This window comes from Babylonia areolata, chromosome 4, assembly GCF_041734735.1.
Source record: "Babylonia areolata isolate BAREFJ2019XMU chromosome 4, ASM4173473v1, whole genome shotgun sequence".
NCBI lineage: Eukaryota > Metazoa > Mollusca > Gastropoda > Neogastropoda > Buccinidae > Babylonia > Babylonia areolata.
Window position 1 is genome coordinate 10850093 of NC_134879.1, and position 19113 is coordinate 10869205.

Here is a 19113-nt window from a genome sequence, read left to right on the forward strand (position 1 = left end):
AGGAAAACAGAGTATGACTGCCTAAATGGCACTCAGGTAGGGTGAGAAAGCTCAATATTTTTTGTGAATGTCAAAGCCAAGGAGGAGGGGAGAGAAAGAAAAGAAAAAAAACAAACAAAAACAACAGCAACAACAACAACAACAAAAAAAAAAACCCTGCCAGAAACAACATAGCTGATTTTCCTGTCATTTTGGATATCTGATGGTTTGAATTATTTACTGGCTGTGGCACTGTTGTTGAAACACACACAAAAAGAAAAGGGCATCAGATGACGACACTTTAGGCTCCTCTCTAGTTTTGATCTGTCTGTGTGCCTGTGCATCTCTGTTTGTGTCACTCTTGTCTTTCTGTTTGCAGGCCTGTCTGTGTCTTTCTCTGCCAAGCTCTCTTCTCCCTCTTTCCTCACCTGTCTCTTTTTGCTCTTGCCCCCCCACCCCCACCCCCCCTCCATCCCTTCACCCCCCCCCCCAGACCCCGCCCCCCCCCCATCCGGCACCCCCCCCATTCATTTCCTTTCCCCAAGTCCCTTTTAAAGAGGAAATAAAACAGGTACAGTTCAAATTGCTAAAGACAGGGGTTCTCACAGGCAGAGAAGAGGAGCTGTCAGAGGGGAAGTTCGTTCTGTTCAAAGTTAGCCCCACTTGCTGCACACATCTGTGCTGTGCTGTACAAAATGCTTTCTCAGGGCTGTCAGCTGCCTCAACCACCTACTTCCTTCTCAGCTGAAGTGCTTGAGAATCCTGTGAATCACACAGTGGGCTCCCAGTCTGCTCTGTTTTGGCTCAGTTTTTTTTTTTTTTTTTTTTTTTTCTCTCTACTAACCCCTCCCTTGGCCCCTCGTCATAGGTTCCTGATAGAAGTTTTTTGTTGATGAAATTTTGAGTTATTTCTCCCTGATTCTACCCCCCACCCCTTGATTTGTTACTTCATTTTCTTTCATGTTTATTTATGTCTTTTTTCTCTTCAGATATATACACATTACATGAATCATTGAATGTTGATATTTTTAACCTAATGGTTGGACTTAAGGCAGCTAAGCTGAACCTGAACTGCAAACTAAAGGAAACTAGATTTCCAGACAAATTACAAGACACAGTTTGCAAAATGGTCCTGCAAAAATGGAGAGGCTGAAAGTCTGATCTAAAAAAGAAACTTAGATCCCTATTGTTGATAGTTTGACAGGAATCATCAGTTCAGATGAAGGCAAGATCTGTGTTACAAGACAACTGACACAACAGCTTGCAGCAGACAGACAAAACATTGCGAAACACCCGACCTTAGAAAATACAGGAATAGCACAATAAAAGGGAAAATACCGACAAGGAAAAGGATGCTTTGTTGAGTGCCTGTGTCCTGAATTCTCTGGCTGCCCCCCCTCCCCCTTTCAATCCCTTGACCTTTATTCTGTGAAGAAAGGAAATGAGAAGGGAGTGTTGTGTTGCTGCTGTTGGCATCTCAGGCAGGCCTCTTCCTGGGGAACAGCTGAGCTTTTAATGTTTTATGTATGCTTTCTTAAAAGCAGTGTGGTCTTGTTCAAGAAACTGTGCACGCAAAGAAATGTATGGGCGATGGGTGTAAAGTTATGTGTGTACATGTATAAAAGAGAAATGGAGGGATAGGATGTGAGTGAGGGAATGAGAGAGAGTGAGAGAGAGAGAGAGATTGAGAGAATGTCAGTGTGTGTGTGTTTGTGTGTATGTATGCAGTGTGTGTGTGAGCGTGTGTGTGTGTGCATATGTGTGTGTGTGTGTGTGTGTGTGTGCGTGCACGCGCAGGTTCTTCAATTTGACATCTTTTCACAAAGAGTGACATTAAACAAAGTATTTGTGTGTGTGTATTTGTCTGTCTGTCTGTGTTTCTCTGTGTTTGCATACATTTGCGTCTGCATGTGCATGTGTGTTTGATCTTTTTTTTTTTCTCAGGTCGTTCATATGAAGACCAGTCATTTCTCGGTTTGTCTGTTGATCAAGCTGTGTTGCTGACATGCCCTCTAGACCTCTTGTGGTCTGTGGGTATCAGTTCGTATGAAAAGCATATTATAAATACAAACTAGTCAGTATTCAATTTCAAGCAAAAGCTAAACTGTTATTGTTAAAACATTCTAAAGATCCTCAATTTTGACATATCTAAGTTTATACAAAAGTGTATCATTGGATTAATGCAAATGGGTCAGTATTCTAAGCAGGGAGCTGAATAATATCCCAACATTATAAAGCTCCTCACTTTTGGTATAAGTTGTTATGAAAGGATATTATTAGATTAATACAAATCAATAAATATTTCAATTGGAATGCTAGTTAAAAAATGTTCCAAACATTCTAAAGCTCCTCAGTTGATGTGATATCTTCATTTATTTGCTTCTGTTTTTTCTTTTTCTCTTCAGAGTTGAAAGACATGATGATGGTGTGTGTGGATATCTACGTATATATATATATATTTTTTTTTTTCTCCCTTTTTTTCTCTCTCTCCAGATTTGAAGAACATGATGTGCACCAATATCTTCATTCATCTGTTTCTGTTTTTTTTTCCCTTTTCTCTGTCCAGATTTGAAGGACAGGACATGTGCTGATATCTTTGTTTATTTGTCCCTGTTTTTTTTTTTTCTCTCCCCATTTCTGTCTCTAGAGTTGAAGGACATAATAATAATAATAATAATAATTCATAACTTTTCTGTGGTGCGATATCCAGTACTAATGCTGCTCAAAGCGCCTTACATCATCGAGCCAGATATAAACATAACATAAAACATTACAACAGCTCAATCCGATGCGTTCACAGAATGAATAAAAAAGCATGATCCACCAAACAATAAAAATATCAAGTAAATAATGCTTAGATTAAAAAGAAATACATTCCTTAAAAACACACATTTTTTAGAAACACACATACATGTGCACGCACACTCACACTCGCTCGTGCGCGCGTGCACGCGCACACACACACACGCATGCGTGCGCACGCGCCCAGACACTTTAAATATATCGACTACACTAAAATAGGATTACGTGAGTATAAATATCTCTAGCAGTAGCATAAAACTCCATGTGGCAAACAGACTTTGGACTATCCATCGTGCTGAGTACAGAAATGTTTGCGGAAAAGGTGCGTTTTCAGATCTGACTTGAAGGTCCGGAGATCAGGAGCATTTCTGAGGGACAATGGGAAAGAATTCCAAATTTGGGGTACTTCAGCCATAAAAGACCTTTTCCCTGCACATTTTAAATTAGTTCTTGGGACTTTAAGTAACAGTTTGGAACTGGATCTTAGCGTTCTACATGGTTCATACGTTTCCAGCACAGAGGAGAGATCCGGGGGAAGAGATTCATCAAAATGTTGGAAGGCAAGTGTCGCTAGTTTATAGTGAATGCGGGACTCTATAGGAAACCAGTGTAACTGATGCAAAAGAGGTGTGACATGATCAGATTTCTTTTTTGCTAGGACAAGTTTTGCAGCATTGTTCTGTACTTTCTGTAGTCTAACAAGAGAGGAAGATGGTAAACCTGCTAAGGTAGAATTGCAGTAATCTAGTCTGGACAGGACAAAAGACATTATTTGTTTCTGGGTTGTTTTTTTTCTCCCTTCTGTTTTTTTTTCTGTCTCCAGAGTTGAAAGACATGATGTGTGTGGATATCTATATACATTTTTATATTTTTGTTTCTTTTCCCTTCTTTTTTTCTGTCTCCAGAGTTGAAGGACATGACGTGTGTGGATATCTATATACATATTTATATTTTTGTTTCTTTTCCCTTCTTTTTTTCTGTCTCCAGAGTTGAAGGACATGACGTGTGTGGATATCTATATACATATTTATATTTTTGTTTCTTTTCCCTTCTTTTTTTCTGTCTCCAGAGTTGAAGGACATGACGTGTGTGGATATCTATATACATATTTATATTTTTGTTTCTTTTTCCTTCTTTTTTTCTGTCTCCAGAGTTGAAGGACATGACGTGTGTGGATATCTATATACATATTTATATTTTTGTTTCTTTTCCCTTCTTTTTTTCTGTCTCCAGAGTTGAAGGACATGACGTGCGCGGAGCTGCATGAGCTGCTGGCAGAGTACGAGGGGAGCATCAAGGAGCTGTCGGAGCTGCTGGTGACAGAGCTGGCCCTGCGGGACGAGCTGGACTATGACAAGGAGCTGAAGAACTCCTTCATCTCCCTCCTCCTCTCCATCCAGAAGAAGCGCCGCGACACAAACGCCGACCGGAAGAAGAAGCAGAAGAATCGCCCCAGTGATCTGCCTGGTGGGGTGCCGGTGGTGCAGGCGACCAGTCCCACCAGTGAAACTGGCAGTACGGTGAGTGGGGGTGTGGGGGTGTGGGGGTGGGGCGTGGGGGGTGGGGGGGGGGGGGGGGTGGGGGTGGAGGCACTGGGAAGGCCAAACGAGTGGAGTGGGTGGGTGACAGCCTGTGACTGTTGTGTGGAAAGTCAAAAGTTTGATCTTTTAGTCCAGTCAGTGTTTATTCCCCACGTGTGTTAGCATGAATAGTGAGAGTTTGTCGTTTTGTGTTATGTGTGCGTGTGTGTGTGTGTGTGTATGTGTGTGTGTGTGTGTGTGTGTGTGTGTGTGTAAGTGACTGTGTGTTTCTGCATGTGCTTGTATTTATGTATATGTTTGACTCTGTGTGTGCGCGTGCATGTGCGTTTGTGTGTGTGTGTGTTTGTGTTTGTGTTCATGTCTGTGTATGTGTTTGATTCTGAGTGAGAGAGAGAGAGAGAGAGAGAGGGGGGGGGGGGGAGGGAGGTGAAGCAGATGAAACAGCATGTACTCACAGTGGTTCTTTATGATTTTGTTTGACATAGTTCCTGACCACAGTGATCCCCTACCACCCCCAGCAGGGGCCCCCCACTTCTGAACAGCTGCAGATTTACAACAAGAGTAAGTGCCACAGGGTTTTCCACTCTGTGTGTCTGTGTGTTTGGGAGAGTGCCTGGTTGGGGGTAGCATGATCTGAGTCATCGAAGGCCATAACAAAAGATGTCAGCTGTGATCTGCACTGGCTTGTATAAGTTGGATGCATAAGTGCGCATGCATGCATAGGCATGCACACACACACACTCATGCACACACGCACGCACGCACGCACGCGCACACACACACGCACACACACACACTCTCTCTCTCTCTCTCTCTCTCTCTCTCTCTCACACTCACGCTCTCACACTCACTCATCACTCACTCTCTCTCTTTCTCACACATACTTATGCACAAACACACAAAGACACACACACAGACACACACACAGACACACACACGCACACGCGCGCACACACACACACACACACGAACACACAGTCATTTCATATACAGATTGATGTCTTAGTCTGTATGCATGCACTTATATCTTTTGATAAACTGATTACTGCAGACCCACGTATGCATGTATGGTGTCACAAATGATGGACACATACACACATATATGCATCAGTTCAACTGATGTTATTTTGATGTATAGAATGACAAATGATGTACAGTGTTGTCAGGAAATGAGAACTTGTTGGCATACTGCCACTTGACCTATGATGGCAAGTGCTCATTGACAATATAGTTCGTAATACTTTAACATTTCTGCAGTGGGCATTCTTAAGCATTCTTCCTGAACTGTGGAGATTGAACAGGCTATATGAATGAGTGTGTGTGTGTGTGTGTGTGTATGTCTGTGTCTGTGTGTGTGTCTGTGTGTTTCATTATATAACTTCAACTTTGTTTTTGGGAGAAAAAGCTAAAAATGAAGAAGAAGATGATGATGATAATGATGATGATGGTAAAAAAAAGAAAGAAATTAAGACATGCCATATATATTTGGTAGGTGAAAAAAAAAAATCTTTTTTCCAAAGTCAGTATTCCATTTAGAAAATATAAGATGAACATTTACAGTAAAAAAATCAAACAAACAAACAAAACAAAACAAACAAAAAAAACCCATGACAATAAACAATAACACTTGGTTGCTGAAAAATATGTATATATATTTCCTTTTCCAAAGTCTGTATTGCATTAGATGAGTTAATGTTTGCTATGAAAAAACAACAACAGCAACAACAACAAAACCCACATGGTTGATGGAAAATATATTTCTCTTTTCAGTCAGTCTTAAATAGAAAAAGAAAAACAGCCCAAAACATTTACTATTGTGCAAAAGAGAGAAAAAAAAGGCATTGAGAGTTTATTATTGACAAACATACTTGATGTGTCAAAACGTGATGCACAGCTTCCCACAGAGGAGCAGTGTTGGTTCAGTGACAGACAGCATGCCTTGTGTGTCTGTTTCTTTCAGTTCTGGAGGCCATCAATGAGGACAGCTCCACTGTGCCAACTCTACTGACTGACTACATCCTGAAAGGTCAGTACAGCCAGCTTCACCGTGCTGGATATCAATATACCTATGTTGTGTAACTTGCAACTCGGAGCAAGGCCATATAGATTTCTCTAAGGTGTGGCTGATGGTTGGCAACCTGCCATCCATTTGGCTTTCCGAAGTGCATCCTGCATTGATATGTCAGATTTACCATGATATTTGGTCTGTTGAGTGCATCAATGTATTACCTCTCTCTCTCTCTCTCCTTCTGGCTTTCTGTAAATTCATCAAGGAATCCCCCCAAAGTCCATATCCCAATTCCAAGAATTGACTTGTTCAAATCCAGTCTGGTTTACTCAGGCGCCACCCTATGGAACGCACTCCCAGAAACAATTAAACAACACCATTGCCCAACCACCTTCAAAAAACATTGCCTTTCCCACCTTATGCCATAACGTGTAATGTAAATCGTTCATTTTATTGATACTGTTTGTCAAATGTGTATGGTTGACAGAACCTTCCTCACCCTCTATCCCCCATTCTGATGTGTAATGTGGTGTGTGTTGTGTGTGTTTGTTTCTTTGATTTTGTTCATTTTTTTCCTATGCATTTTACTAACACCATGCTAGTGCCTGTATGCCATGTGTGTGTGTGTGTGTGTGTGTGTGTGTGTGTTCGTGTGTGTGTGTTCGTGTGTGTGTGTGTGTGTGTGTGTGTTGTTTTGATTTATCCATATTTTTTTCCTCTGTTGTGTATCTCTACTAACACCATGCTTTCATTTTATGAAATATTGTGTAGTGTAGACCCTATTCAGGGCAGGGACTGGATGTAAAAAAGCACACCAGTGCTTATCTATTATCCTCGAAATAAAGAATTTGTCTTGTCTTGTCTTGTCTCTCTCTCTTTCTCTCTCTCTCTCTCTCTGTTTTCTTTTATTTTGAATGTAAAGAAAAACCATATTGTTCATATGGACTGAAGGTAGTCAACTTTCATTACGCAGCCTGTTTTGAAAGTTGATTGTCTGTTCCAGTGCTGTGTCCCACGCACTGAACCCTCCCCCCCCCTGACCAGCACCCTCACCAGACCAGGTGGGGTGGAGGAGGAGCAAGGGCCAGAAAGTGTTCATCATCTTACCCTACCAACCACCCAGCCACCCAGCCACGCCTGCTTGCTGCTGACCATCAGTCCACAGACACCCATCGCTCCGTCACCCACTTCATCATCACTCTCCTTGGCTTCCCACACCTCCCCCCCCCCCCCCCGCCCCCCTCTTCACAGGCACTGCGCTTTGATATGCCGTATCTTGCGTCAGTAGGTGTGTCCGTGTGCGTGTGTGTGTGTGTCACAGTGCAGTCTGTTGACAACACACCAAAATATAACACACAGTGTGTCCTGTTTTAGATAGCAGCTTCACTGCATAGCAGAAAAAAAAGCGGTTATTCTCTTGAATAGAGGAAAAGGTTGTTACGTAGCAAAGAGTATTTTTCATTATGCTTGATGATGTTGATTATCAAAATGATGGGATTGACATACACCAGCAATGTGTATTTCTACCTGTTGTTGAACGTGGTGAAAAAAGTTTCAGATTTATGCTTAGAACGATGCACGTCACTGGTGTATATTTCTACCTGATGTTGATCATGGTGAGAAAGCTTTAGATTATGCCTAAATCAGTGCACATCACCAGTGTATATTTCTGCCTAATGTTGAACATGGTGAAAAACCTTAGATTTAGTTTAGATGTATGACTATCACAAATATTGATCAAGGGTAGAGACTCATGGGTGATGGCTTTGGCAGGTACTCTGTGTTTTGTGTTTGATCACCACACCTAATATGTGTTGTTAGAAATCTTCAAACACAGGAGACCCTGTTTTGCCTGAATCGAGACTTGTACATAATGTATGCTCCATCATCACTGTCATCATCACACCATCTTTAATTAATGATGCATGGAATAAATGTGGCATATTTTCTGCTTTTTTTTTTATTATTCATTTTTAATATTTAGCGATTGTGAAATCTGCATAATAAGAACTTGATGAGCGGGGTCAGTCTGTTAAAACCATCATGGCTCTTTTTTTAAGGGTCAAGAAGTTGGATCTGGTTTGACGATAAGGAGCGAAGCTTTTAATTGGAAGTGAAATGTTGTGTTGCGTTCAGTCATTGCCATGTTGGGGATTCTTCATCTGTATATAGTTGGGAGACTATTCATGTTGAGTTTTGTTGTTGACGTTTGCCTCATTCCCATATTCAGTGTTATGTACAGTGCTTTGGACGGGGGGGGCTTGTTGTACACACACAGCAGTTAAGGACACCGTGTCTCGTTTTGTACTTTCTTATAGTTTTGTAGTTTCTTGTACTTTTTATTCCCCTTTTTTAGGGTGTGTGGGGTGTGATAGACATCAGCTTTTGATGTTAACATTGGAATTTGAGGCCATTTTTCCCCCAGCAGTATATCACAGTGCTCCTGGTGATCATTTTTATGATGTGGAATCATTTAAAAGATATCCAGGGATAAAGGTTATAGTAAAGTCATCATTGACAACAAAATCATTTGTAATCTTTTGACTTGTCAGTGCCAGTCTTTCTTTCAGCAGTTACCAATACTTTGAGTTGCTTGGTTCAGGAAGTCTTGTTTCTCTCCTCCTGCTCCTTTTTTTTCACGGATTATACAGATTTATCCAAGAACCAGTCACCATTTTTGTTAAAACCTGAAGTGCTCTCACATATAGAAAATCAATATTCAAATTATCTAAAAATATACACAGACAGATCTGTTCTAGAAGATGGTAATTCAGGAGCGGCTTTTGTCTCCTCCTGCTCCTTTTTCAGGTACACATGAAACCATGGTTTATAAAACAGCTTTTCCTGAATTTGCTGTGTTATCAAGCTAAGATTTGGCAAACAGAGATGTCAAACATTGGCTGTGTTGCGAAACAAGCAGTGATCATCTGACTCTGAAAAGAATGGCTTTGCTGTCACATTCTGTTTCTGAGAATTTACTAGATAAGTTGTTTATTTGAGATTTTGTAAGGATGTGTTAGCGTTTTCTTCGTTCTCAGTTGATGAAGCCAATTGTTCTTGTGAGGAAAGGAACTGACATGGGTTGGAAGAGATCAGTCTGTCCTGAGAGCTTTGTGTTGGGTGGGTGTTAAAGCTGGATAATGGTTCAGAACAGGTTAATAAGAGGATGGAGATTTTTTAAGTCTTCAGTTCAGTCATACCTATCAAAAAGTTGATGGAACATAGTAATTGAAACAAGCCTGTAATCCATATGTGACCATGAAATTATTACAGAATGTTGAGATTTTTTTTCATTCTTGTGTGTGATATGCACCCTAGTACTGTTTCTGTTTGCATCTTTTTATTGTCAGAAAAGTGTATATTTTATTTTTTTATTTCAGGAACCTTGCTGTGGTTTTTCAGCTATTGAGATAATGAATAGGTCAAACATTTCTGTTTTTACAATTACTTCCCAGTGGTAATTTTTACACTAATGTTTGTGTGCTGCTTCTGTTGACATAGATGTTACGGCTCATGAGACCAGCTTTAAACCTGAATTGGTGCAGTTTCCCCTGAATAATGTTGTGTAATGGATGAGTTGCTGTTTTCTTGAAGAAGAAGTAGAGATCATTCTGATTTTTTTAAAGGCCTCATTGCTAACTAGTACTGTCAGCACTCTCTTCATTGGTTGTGATACATTCTTGAAGAAACCAAACAAGATGGTAAACCAAAGCTTATTTGATCTTGTTACTCATTCTTTGCTTATTGCTTTATTTAGAATAGTTTGTTTCATTGTTGCCTTTGAAACGTAAAATGCTGTTTCGAACTCCCAGTCTTAATAGGGAAAGGAACATTGAAGTCATTGCTAAAATGAGTTAAAATTTTAAAAATGTATTCTTGTATCAAAATGGATATGAACTTAGTTTGTTATGTATTTATGAGTCCCATGTGATGATGTGCATAAATTGGTTTTTATCAAGTCTTGTCTGGGCAGTCTGTGGAGATCAGTCACAGCCCAGGACAGCCCTGCTGCTCTGTGATTCTTCCTGATCAGTTCACAAAGCCTCGCCTCTTGTCTGAACAGCGCTCGCTCACACATGCTTCTTGTAACTTGAAATAGCAGTTTTATATAATTATGTTAGTAGGCTTGTCATAGTTATGGATGAAAGTTATTGATGTAAATGTCCTGTACTGTCATCACAGTGAGTGGGAATGCTTTCTCTGCCCCAGGTAGTGACTAACACTTTGTGCAGCAGACTGCCCCAGCTATCATTTGGCATAGACTGCGGAACATGACAGTTTTTGACCCAGAAAGGATCACATCTTTAATTTATGTTCTTTATGCTCTCCTGAACTGAAGATAGGAGGACAGGTAGTAAGAATGTATAGGGAAGAAAGGTAGGAAAAATGTGTTCAGTTAAGAGGAATCGCCATTTCATTGTTGAACACACTGTTACTGTGAGTAATCAGGCCCATCACTCGGCTTATATCACAGATTGACATAAGTTTACATTTGGGCCAACAGCAAAGTGAGAGCTGTATTAATGGTTTCTCCAGTCAGTGGGAAACCATTTACAGCTTAGTCTTTTGTGAAGGACTATGACTCTCAAACTAGGAGGCAAAATTGTACGGGCTCTTAGTGCTGCAGCCTTGTGGGCTAGTTGGCCTTTGGGAACCATCCCAACGCCGACTGTCCTGAAACCCTCTTGGCCGAGAGAGTGGGGATGTACTTGGGCAAGACACTATAATCAAATTCTAGCCCAAATAGTCGGAACAGCAGTTGCCTCCTCTGCTGTTCTGATGGTCATAGTCGGACACGACTGACTATCATATATATATACTGTGAGTAATGAAAATGTTGGTATTTTGTGCATGGTTTGGCACATTTGTGTGAGTGAGTCTGTGCATGCGCACTCATGCTTCAGGCTAAGTCTTTTAGGCAAAGAACATTGTCAGTACCGTTGAGCAAATAATAGCTACAAAGCAAGTGTGTTGGAGGTGAAGGCTTTGAAAACTGGTGGATGACAGTTGATTCATGTGCTTTGTCAGAGTGTATTGTGTGGGTAAAAGTGTGTGGTGATGATGTGTGTGCCTTAGGATTACTTTCCTGTATGCTCCAGGACTGTTCTCAGCTTTAGTTGGAAGGAAAACAGCACCTTCTTTTTAACATGAAGTTTTAATGATTATCTGTTTGCATGAGCTGCCTTCATCTTTTGGTTGCTGTAAATAATTGCATAATGTATATTGCATCTTACCATTTGACTAACCTCACACCAAGAATTTCAAAATTCAGTGTCATTTTTGAACACAAATGCTTTCAAAAAAGACCAAAAAAAAACAAAATTAAAACTTTTTTTTTGGTATTAAGCTGAGCTATTTATTTCTGATGAATAGAAACAAAATGTGATGAAAATCAAGAATGTAGTGATTTAGACACTACACATTCAGCATTGTACAGCAATCCATAACAAAGATAATTGTGAGCAGACAGCCTGCCATATATAACACTGTGTTATGGGCACCATTACATGGCAGTGACTCAGGTTGGAGGGGAGGGGAGGGGAGGTAAAAGGCTGATGCCTGTTTCCATTGTCATTTTGCTTGCTCAGTGTTGTAAGTGGCAAGGAAGAAAGGACAGGTGGCAAGAACCAAATGAGGAGAAGGTTGTGTGTTGGAGAAGGTTGTCACAGTTTGGTTGTCGTAAAATGTTTTGGGTCATCCAAAATGTAACTGGTTGTACAGGGTTCCTCCAGGGACTAGATGCTTGTTCATGTGTACATGTGTGTCTTGTGTGTATATTACAAACAAATGCACAGTTTGTATTTTCTGTGGAAAGGCTTTGGAGAAAGCCTGTGAACCTTTTTATGTGATACTTTTTTAAATACTTAGGATGAAAGTGTGAATTAATGATTTTTTCTCTCCTGTAAATTCTTGTGTTCTTATATTTATTTTAAGAATAGAAACAAAATACACAAACAATACACAGACACACAAATCCACCAAAACTTTTGATAATGATTTATGTTTGTATCTGCTTAGATTTTTTTTTTCTTTCTGTGAGCCATGAAAGCCATTTTAGCTGGACTGATCAAAACCCTGATTCTCTTTGTGTTGAACAAAATAGTTGTCTGTCAGTTTACTGCCACCAGAGGGACTACTGGTATGTAAGAGTTAACTATAATACATCCAGGTTAATTCATTTGACATTGAAAGCTGGATGACATTCTTACTGCTCAAATCCCTTTAGGATTACATTCTGATCCTACATGTTGACCCTTTAGCATTGTAAATTTTGCATCATCTCATGCTTTCTTGTGTGCATGGGCATGTCTGCATGCATGGATGTGTTCAGGGATGGGGAAGTATGTATAGTAAAGGGCTCAATGTGCTTAGGCATATAAGCTTAGGAGTCTTCTGCCTTTTGGAAGAAGTCACTCTTTTTGGGGTCCACATCCACAGTATGGATCAGGTGAAGCCTGCTGAGAGAGAGAACTTTTGTCAAGTTATTGTGCAATAGATTTTGTTCTTTCTTACCCCATATTCTGTTGTATTTAACGAAATGCGTCTTTTGGATGATGCTCTTTTTTTTTCTTGTCTTCCTCTGTTGTTTTTTGTTAGTGGCCATGTCTATGTGTTTCGTGAATACATTCATGTGTGTGTGTGTGTGTGTGTGTGTGTGTGTGTGTGAACAGCTATTGAGACTGAATTTTGGGATCTTTGTCTTTCATAATCGTATAAAGGAAGATGGGGATGGGTGTGAGTGTGTGTGTAAGGGGAGGAAGATACTTCAGTTGTACACATATGATTAGACTGTTCAGAGTAAAAGTTGTTGAGTGGATAATGACTCAAGTTGTTCACATGTAATTAGATTGTGATAGCACAGTGTCCTGTCACTGTCATCAAAATGTCATTAATTTTGATTTAGTATGGTGTTCTAGCGTGGAGCTACAAAAAATAAACTGTTAAGGAAATGAGGAAATCATCAGATCACAATGAAATCACAGTGGTGAATGGGAAAGGGAATTAAATTCTCTTTTACCTCTCCTTTATACTGATGTGACATTTTTCTTTGAGATTCATCAAGAACTACTTGGCTTCAAAGAGAAAGCAACAGCTTGTGGCGGGTCATGCTTTTAACATAAATATGAGGTGGTGTATTCAACATTTTTTATTATTTAGTCTGTGTTTTTCTGTCACTTAAAAGAGGGTGCATTGAACAAGCTCTTGGTATTTACTTTCTGTCGAAATATATTAACATTTTTGTGCTTATATTGGGTGTTGTTGCCTTTTCATTCTTAATGACCTTGTACTTGGGTGTAGTGTTACATTGAAATGACTTGATTGTAAATTGTCATTTTCAAGGAGAGCGGTTTTGTATTTTAGTGATTCAAAAAACAAACACCATAGGACAGTAATGGTAGGGATCTGTGTGTGTGTGTGTGTGCGTGTGTGTGTGCATGCAATTGAATTTTTTTCAGACTTCAGACTTCAGTACTAATTTCAGCAAAGGCTTCAACCATTGGATATTATTTAAAGAAACAAATTATCATTGAAATCAGTAAGATTAGAGATAAAAATATAACACAAAATCATGTCGGCGAGCTTGACTTTAGGGGCAGTGATCTCTTAAAACATTGACAGATGTCCAGATGTTTGCACTTCATTTATAAGTTTCGTGCCAGTTTTGTGAATGATTTGATTGAATTGACACTGTCAGTATTAACTTAAATAGCCAGAGGGATGTGAGGGGTAATAAAAAGAAAAAGGTAGTGAAGGTATTGCAAAAAAACAAAACAAAAAAAACAAAACCAGAAAAGAAAAGGAAAAACAAAAAGCTTCTTCGACCATCCTCTCTCTCCCACACAAGCAATGTTTATCATTATTTTGATTTATGTAAATCAACAGATGCCACACTACTTTTAGGTTTTTGGTTATCCAGTGAAATCCAGGGCTGAGATGCGTTTGTTCTGTTTACACAAGTCTTAGGAACTAAGTCAGTGGCAGTTAGACAGGAGGTAATGACCTGTCGACTTTCACCCATACCATCAAGTTGAGCATGCACAGTGGTCATACAGGTCAGTGTATCTCAAACTTGCAGCAGTGGTTTATACTCTGAAATGTACCTTTGTCCAGCACAAATATTGCGGTTATGAGATTGTAAACCACTGTAGTGGCCGTAAGTGTAGAGAAACTTGCTGTCTAAAACTCGACTTCAGCCTTTAGGATTATGGATGCAACTTGACAACAGGCAAGTAAGGATATTTAATGAAGTGTTTTAGATAATCAATAGTTAACAAAACATGTAAGTATAATAAAAGCAATTGATTTCTTTTGCTTACAGCCTGGATATGATATGGGCTGTTCATTATTACTGTTGAATGAAATTGTGTCTTTTTGTTACAGTTTTACATTATTAGCTTTGAGTTCTATAGATTGTGTTGTGTTTTTAATCCAAATAAAAAAAAAACCCAGTTTTTTGTATTTGACCAACAGCTTACTTTACTCTGAAGTTGAAGATCCCCCATTTTAACCTCTCATATGTTGATCTTGTTCCCAAATCTTGTTCAGCTTGATTTTTTGGAGTCTTTGCTCTTTCTACCTGCCCATTACCAAAATCAAATTATGTTGACAGTATTCTGTGTTAAACAAAATTGAGTTGCTTATTCACATTTGCTTTATAGCTTTCCCTCTTGTATTTATTAGAAGAAAATCAAAATTGTTGAACCTCTTTAAATTCGACTTGCTGGATCACATTTTAGGTCCTTGTGTGCAACATTGTGGATATATGGATTGTGGATACATTGATTATCATCTCTGTATTTTTCTACTAGTTCTGTATTTTTATTCTTTTTTTTCCCATGTTGTCAGTTTGTCACCCTGTGTAATTTGTGTACCCCCTGGTTGCCAGAACTGGAATGACATTGGGAGTTTTTGAGTTCTTTGTGAAGTATCTTGTAGAGAATACAGTTTGTCCTTTTTTCATATTATCATCAAAATGTCTTGTCTGGAGCCCTCTGTTCTTACACACAAATCCAGATTTCTGCATTGTGTTAGGTGAATTGTGGATTTAAGTTTACCCTTGCTGTTTCAAGACTTAAGAAAATTTGTTCATTTAATGGTTGACAGGTTGAAAACCTAACTGCAAATTAACGAATGAAGAAACTTGAGATAAATTGTGGAGAAAGATCTGGCGTTGATGAATACCTGGAGGATTCTTTCTTAATGTTACGTACACTCCTTCGTTTGTGGGCTTCAGCTTCTGGTTTCACTCGTATAGTGCACAACTGGGCTTTTATGTGTTGTACCATTTTTACCCTTGCCATTTTCCAGGGAGTGCATACTGGGTGTGTTCTTGTTCCCAGACTGCAGTGAACGCTGACATGGATTATGGGATCTTTAACATGCGTATTTGATCTTTTGCATACATATACATAAAGGAGGGTTCATGCATCAGCAGTTCTGAATATCTGTTGACCTAGGATATAGAAAATTCTCCACCCTTTACAAACAGGTGCTGTGTCTGGTGTTAGAACACAGGACTTTCAGAATGAATAGCCCAATGCTTTAACCACTGAGCTGTTGCGCCCATGGTAAATATGTAGGGTTGAGTCAGTATATGAAATTGATTCAGATTAATCTGTATGAATGATTCAGATTGTGTTATATCAATTTCTGTAATATCTGTATGAATGTCTTTATTGTCTGGCAGATATCAGTAAGGAAAATATTCTGGATTTTTGTTTCCCTGTGACTTATATGTGCAGTGAAATTATTTTAAAATGGCTGGATTTTTTTTTTTTCACCTTTTCAGTACTTAATATGTGAATTGAATTTTTTTTTCCTGTCTCCGAGTTGGATGGATCAAATTGGTTTTTGATAAGTGCTGGTTCCAGATACACATATAAGCATAATTATAATAAATACATTGGTCATGTACTCGTTCATTTGTCTCTTTAGAACTCATTTGTCTTGTTTAGCACTTCAGATGCTGGCTTTGCATATAATTCATATTATTTTGCAGCAGCAGTGTTTATGGCTTAAGAATGAAAATATTTGTTTAAATTTCCTTCTTTTCTTAAAATGGTAAGCATGTGAGTTTCAAGCTTTACAATGACAGATCACCAGTGTGAGTCCAATAGTTTGTCATTTTACAAGTGTTGCAGTTGTTTCTCATGTTTGTACCTAATGAACAACCAATATGTTTGCCAGTGACTTTGTTGTGATTGGTGAAAGCTGGTTATTTTTATGTTCCCAACCAAATTTTGACGTAGTGCTTGGGCTTTTTAATTATAATACACAATTTTATCATGCATCAGTGTTCTGTGGGTTGAAAAAGACAATCTGCACAGCAATACCGGCTGTATCTTTTGTGAAAGATATGGATCATTGCCCAAAGCGATATCCTTCCCTATACTTAGTGGATTGAAAAAGATCCATACATGTTCTGAAAATGGGTCTTTTTCAACCTGTAAGGCAAGGCAAAGGCTTAATTAAAAAAACAAAGCAAAAACACCCATAAAAACAACAATAAACAAACAGGTTTTTGTTCATGAATTAAATTGTTAAATTCTTAAATTGTTCCATGCATTGCCATAATCGAGAAACTGATGTCCTGGACTTTGTGAAGTTTGTAAGCCAAGCACAAAGTTCAGGCTTTGGAATATGTATGCCCCAGGTCTTTTTCAGTCCATGATAATCAGCTTGGATTCTTGTTCTACAGAAGAGTGGTTGTCTATACCAGTATTTAAAAAAGGGTTCAAGTACCAGCAGATCTGTAGGCCTTTGTGATTAGAAAAACCTCTTCCCTTCATCCACACAGACTAGAACTCAGACCTGATGCTACAACTATTTGCCCGATGCATGCATTATATCTCATGTCAGAAGATATAATCATTGTTTATCTTGCTATTTGGGACATTCTTGACAGATTAAAGTGAAAAATCAAGCATAAGAATACTAGAGAAGGAGGCTTTTTTTCGCAAACATATTTGGGTAATGAGAGCTTTTTTGTTTGTTTTAAAGTAAAGGGATTAACATCAGTATACTAAATGCTTGAGATGACCTGTTGTCAGTTGATAAGATATAAAATGAAAAAAAAGTGAAATGTAGAGAACCATTCCTTTGTACCAATGCTAAAATGACCTTTGAAATCCATGCCTGTATAGAGGTTCCAGTGAATCACAGCTAGGATGAGCTTGTATGTTGAGTACTGGTAATACATTCTGACAATGATCAGCTAAGTAATGGATTTTAACAGATAAATCTCAGCTCTAGAGCAATTTGTTGCCAGTCAGGAAAGATGCAGGTATAACAGTTCAGCAACCTGGCTTGTTAGCTTTTGAACCAACATGCATAGCGACGACATTGGTCTGACAGTAAATGATGTTCTGTAGTCAGCTGACATGTGGTTTCAGAATGACAAGATGTATTTCATTTGTTGTTACATCATGTGTTGTGGTGGCATTGGACATGTTCATTTGCCCACTACCAGGTAGTGCGAGTACTGAGGGGAAAAGGAAATGTTATTAATGACTCAAGTACAAATAAATTGGCTTTTTATGCTTCATTGCATTCTTGCAATTACTGATTTTGTGTCTGTTCCGACAAATATTTCTGTCATCACATCTATCTCCAACCTGAAACTTTCCATGAACTGCAATTAGCAATGGTGTGAGTGCGAGATGGAGGCAATTTGTAGATTACTTGGGCTTTTTTTTTCCAACTTGAATTAGACACAACTGGAGGATAGCAAGATCTTCTGAAAGTGTTGTGTGTTCCACCTTGGGGTGAGGCATCTGTGAGATGCTCAAGCTGGAGGTGAATGTGATAATGGACTTGTGCCCTCTTGTCACTGCCACAAAAGCCTGAAGGCACCGAGTATTATGGATAGTATGAAGAACTGTTTCCATTCTGTTGGTGTCTGGTTAATGAGACATTAAATGGCTGTCATTGAAAGAGATGGAAAATCCTCCTAGGGCTTTACTGACAAAGGGCTGGAAATAATACAAAGGAATGTAAGAGCTACATCATACATGGAAACATGTGAATGCACTTTTCCATTTCATTTAGGGCGAAAAAAAGTATGCATCAGCTGGGCATGTTCGCGACTACTGCAGAAAAGCCCACCCTAGGCTGTTCGAAGAGATCTCTTCAAAATCCAGGGAGAAAAAGAGGGGAGAATGTGGTGATATGTTGCCAATAGTGGCTGTTGCTGATGCATTTGATGACAAAAATAACGAAACATCGCAACTTTTCATCAGTTCAGATAATGAAAGGCCAATTCCACATCTGTTCTGTGTTGATCAAACAATTGTGCCTAAAACATTATTTATCATCTGGGAATTAATTACCAAGTTGTTCTGATCCTTTCATGAGCATGCTTGAACTCCAGCAATGTAAGATTCTTTCCAGCGTTCGGGTGTGTACCCATGCATTTATGGCCTGATGTGTTCACTGCACCCGATTTTGACAAAGTACCCACACACACACCTTTTTATTTACCTTAACTTACATAAACAGACACCATCCACCTCCACCCCACACAGAAACAGGCCACACACATACACAGACTCGTGCACATACACAGATGCATGCATACACACAATTGATCTCCAAGAATTTATGTGTGCTGAAATTGCATCAGCCGATACTGAATCAATATACTTCATGGCTGCAGTATACTATTACATTATACTGATCTCATCTGGGATCTATCTCCTAAGTACTAAAGATACATCTGAATCACAAGCATAAATTATTGTTTTGTTCATACATGCTTTTGGCCCGTGGGATGTTGGTACATTT

At 39.1% G+C, this 19113-nt stretch overlaps 1 protein-coding gene across 1 annotated transcript in view; it reads left to right on the forward strand.

Moving 5' to 3' along the window:
* Window positions 1–17875, forward strand: part of LOC143280857 (fasciculation and elongation protein zeta-2-like) — a 31659-nt gene extending 13784 nt beyond the window's left edge. Inside the window, exons 5-8 of the mRNA XM_076585577.1 lie at window positions 4015–4301; window positions 4808–4883; window positions 6283–6348; window positions 7334–17875. Of these exons, the coding sequence (XP_076441692.1) occupies window positions 4015–4301; window positions 4808–4883; window positions 6283–6348; window positions 7334–7353 (449 nt within the window). The 3' untranslated portion in view covers window positions 7354–17875. The remainder of the gene's footprint in view (window positions 1–4014; window positions 4302–4807; window positions 4884–6282; window positions 6349–7333) is intronic.
* Window positions 17876–19113: the final 1238 nt, after the last annotated feature.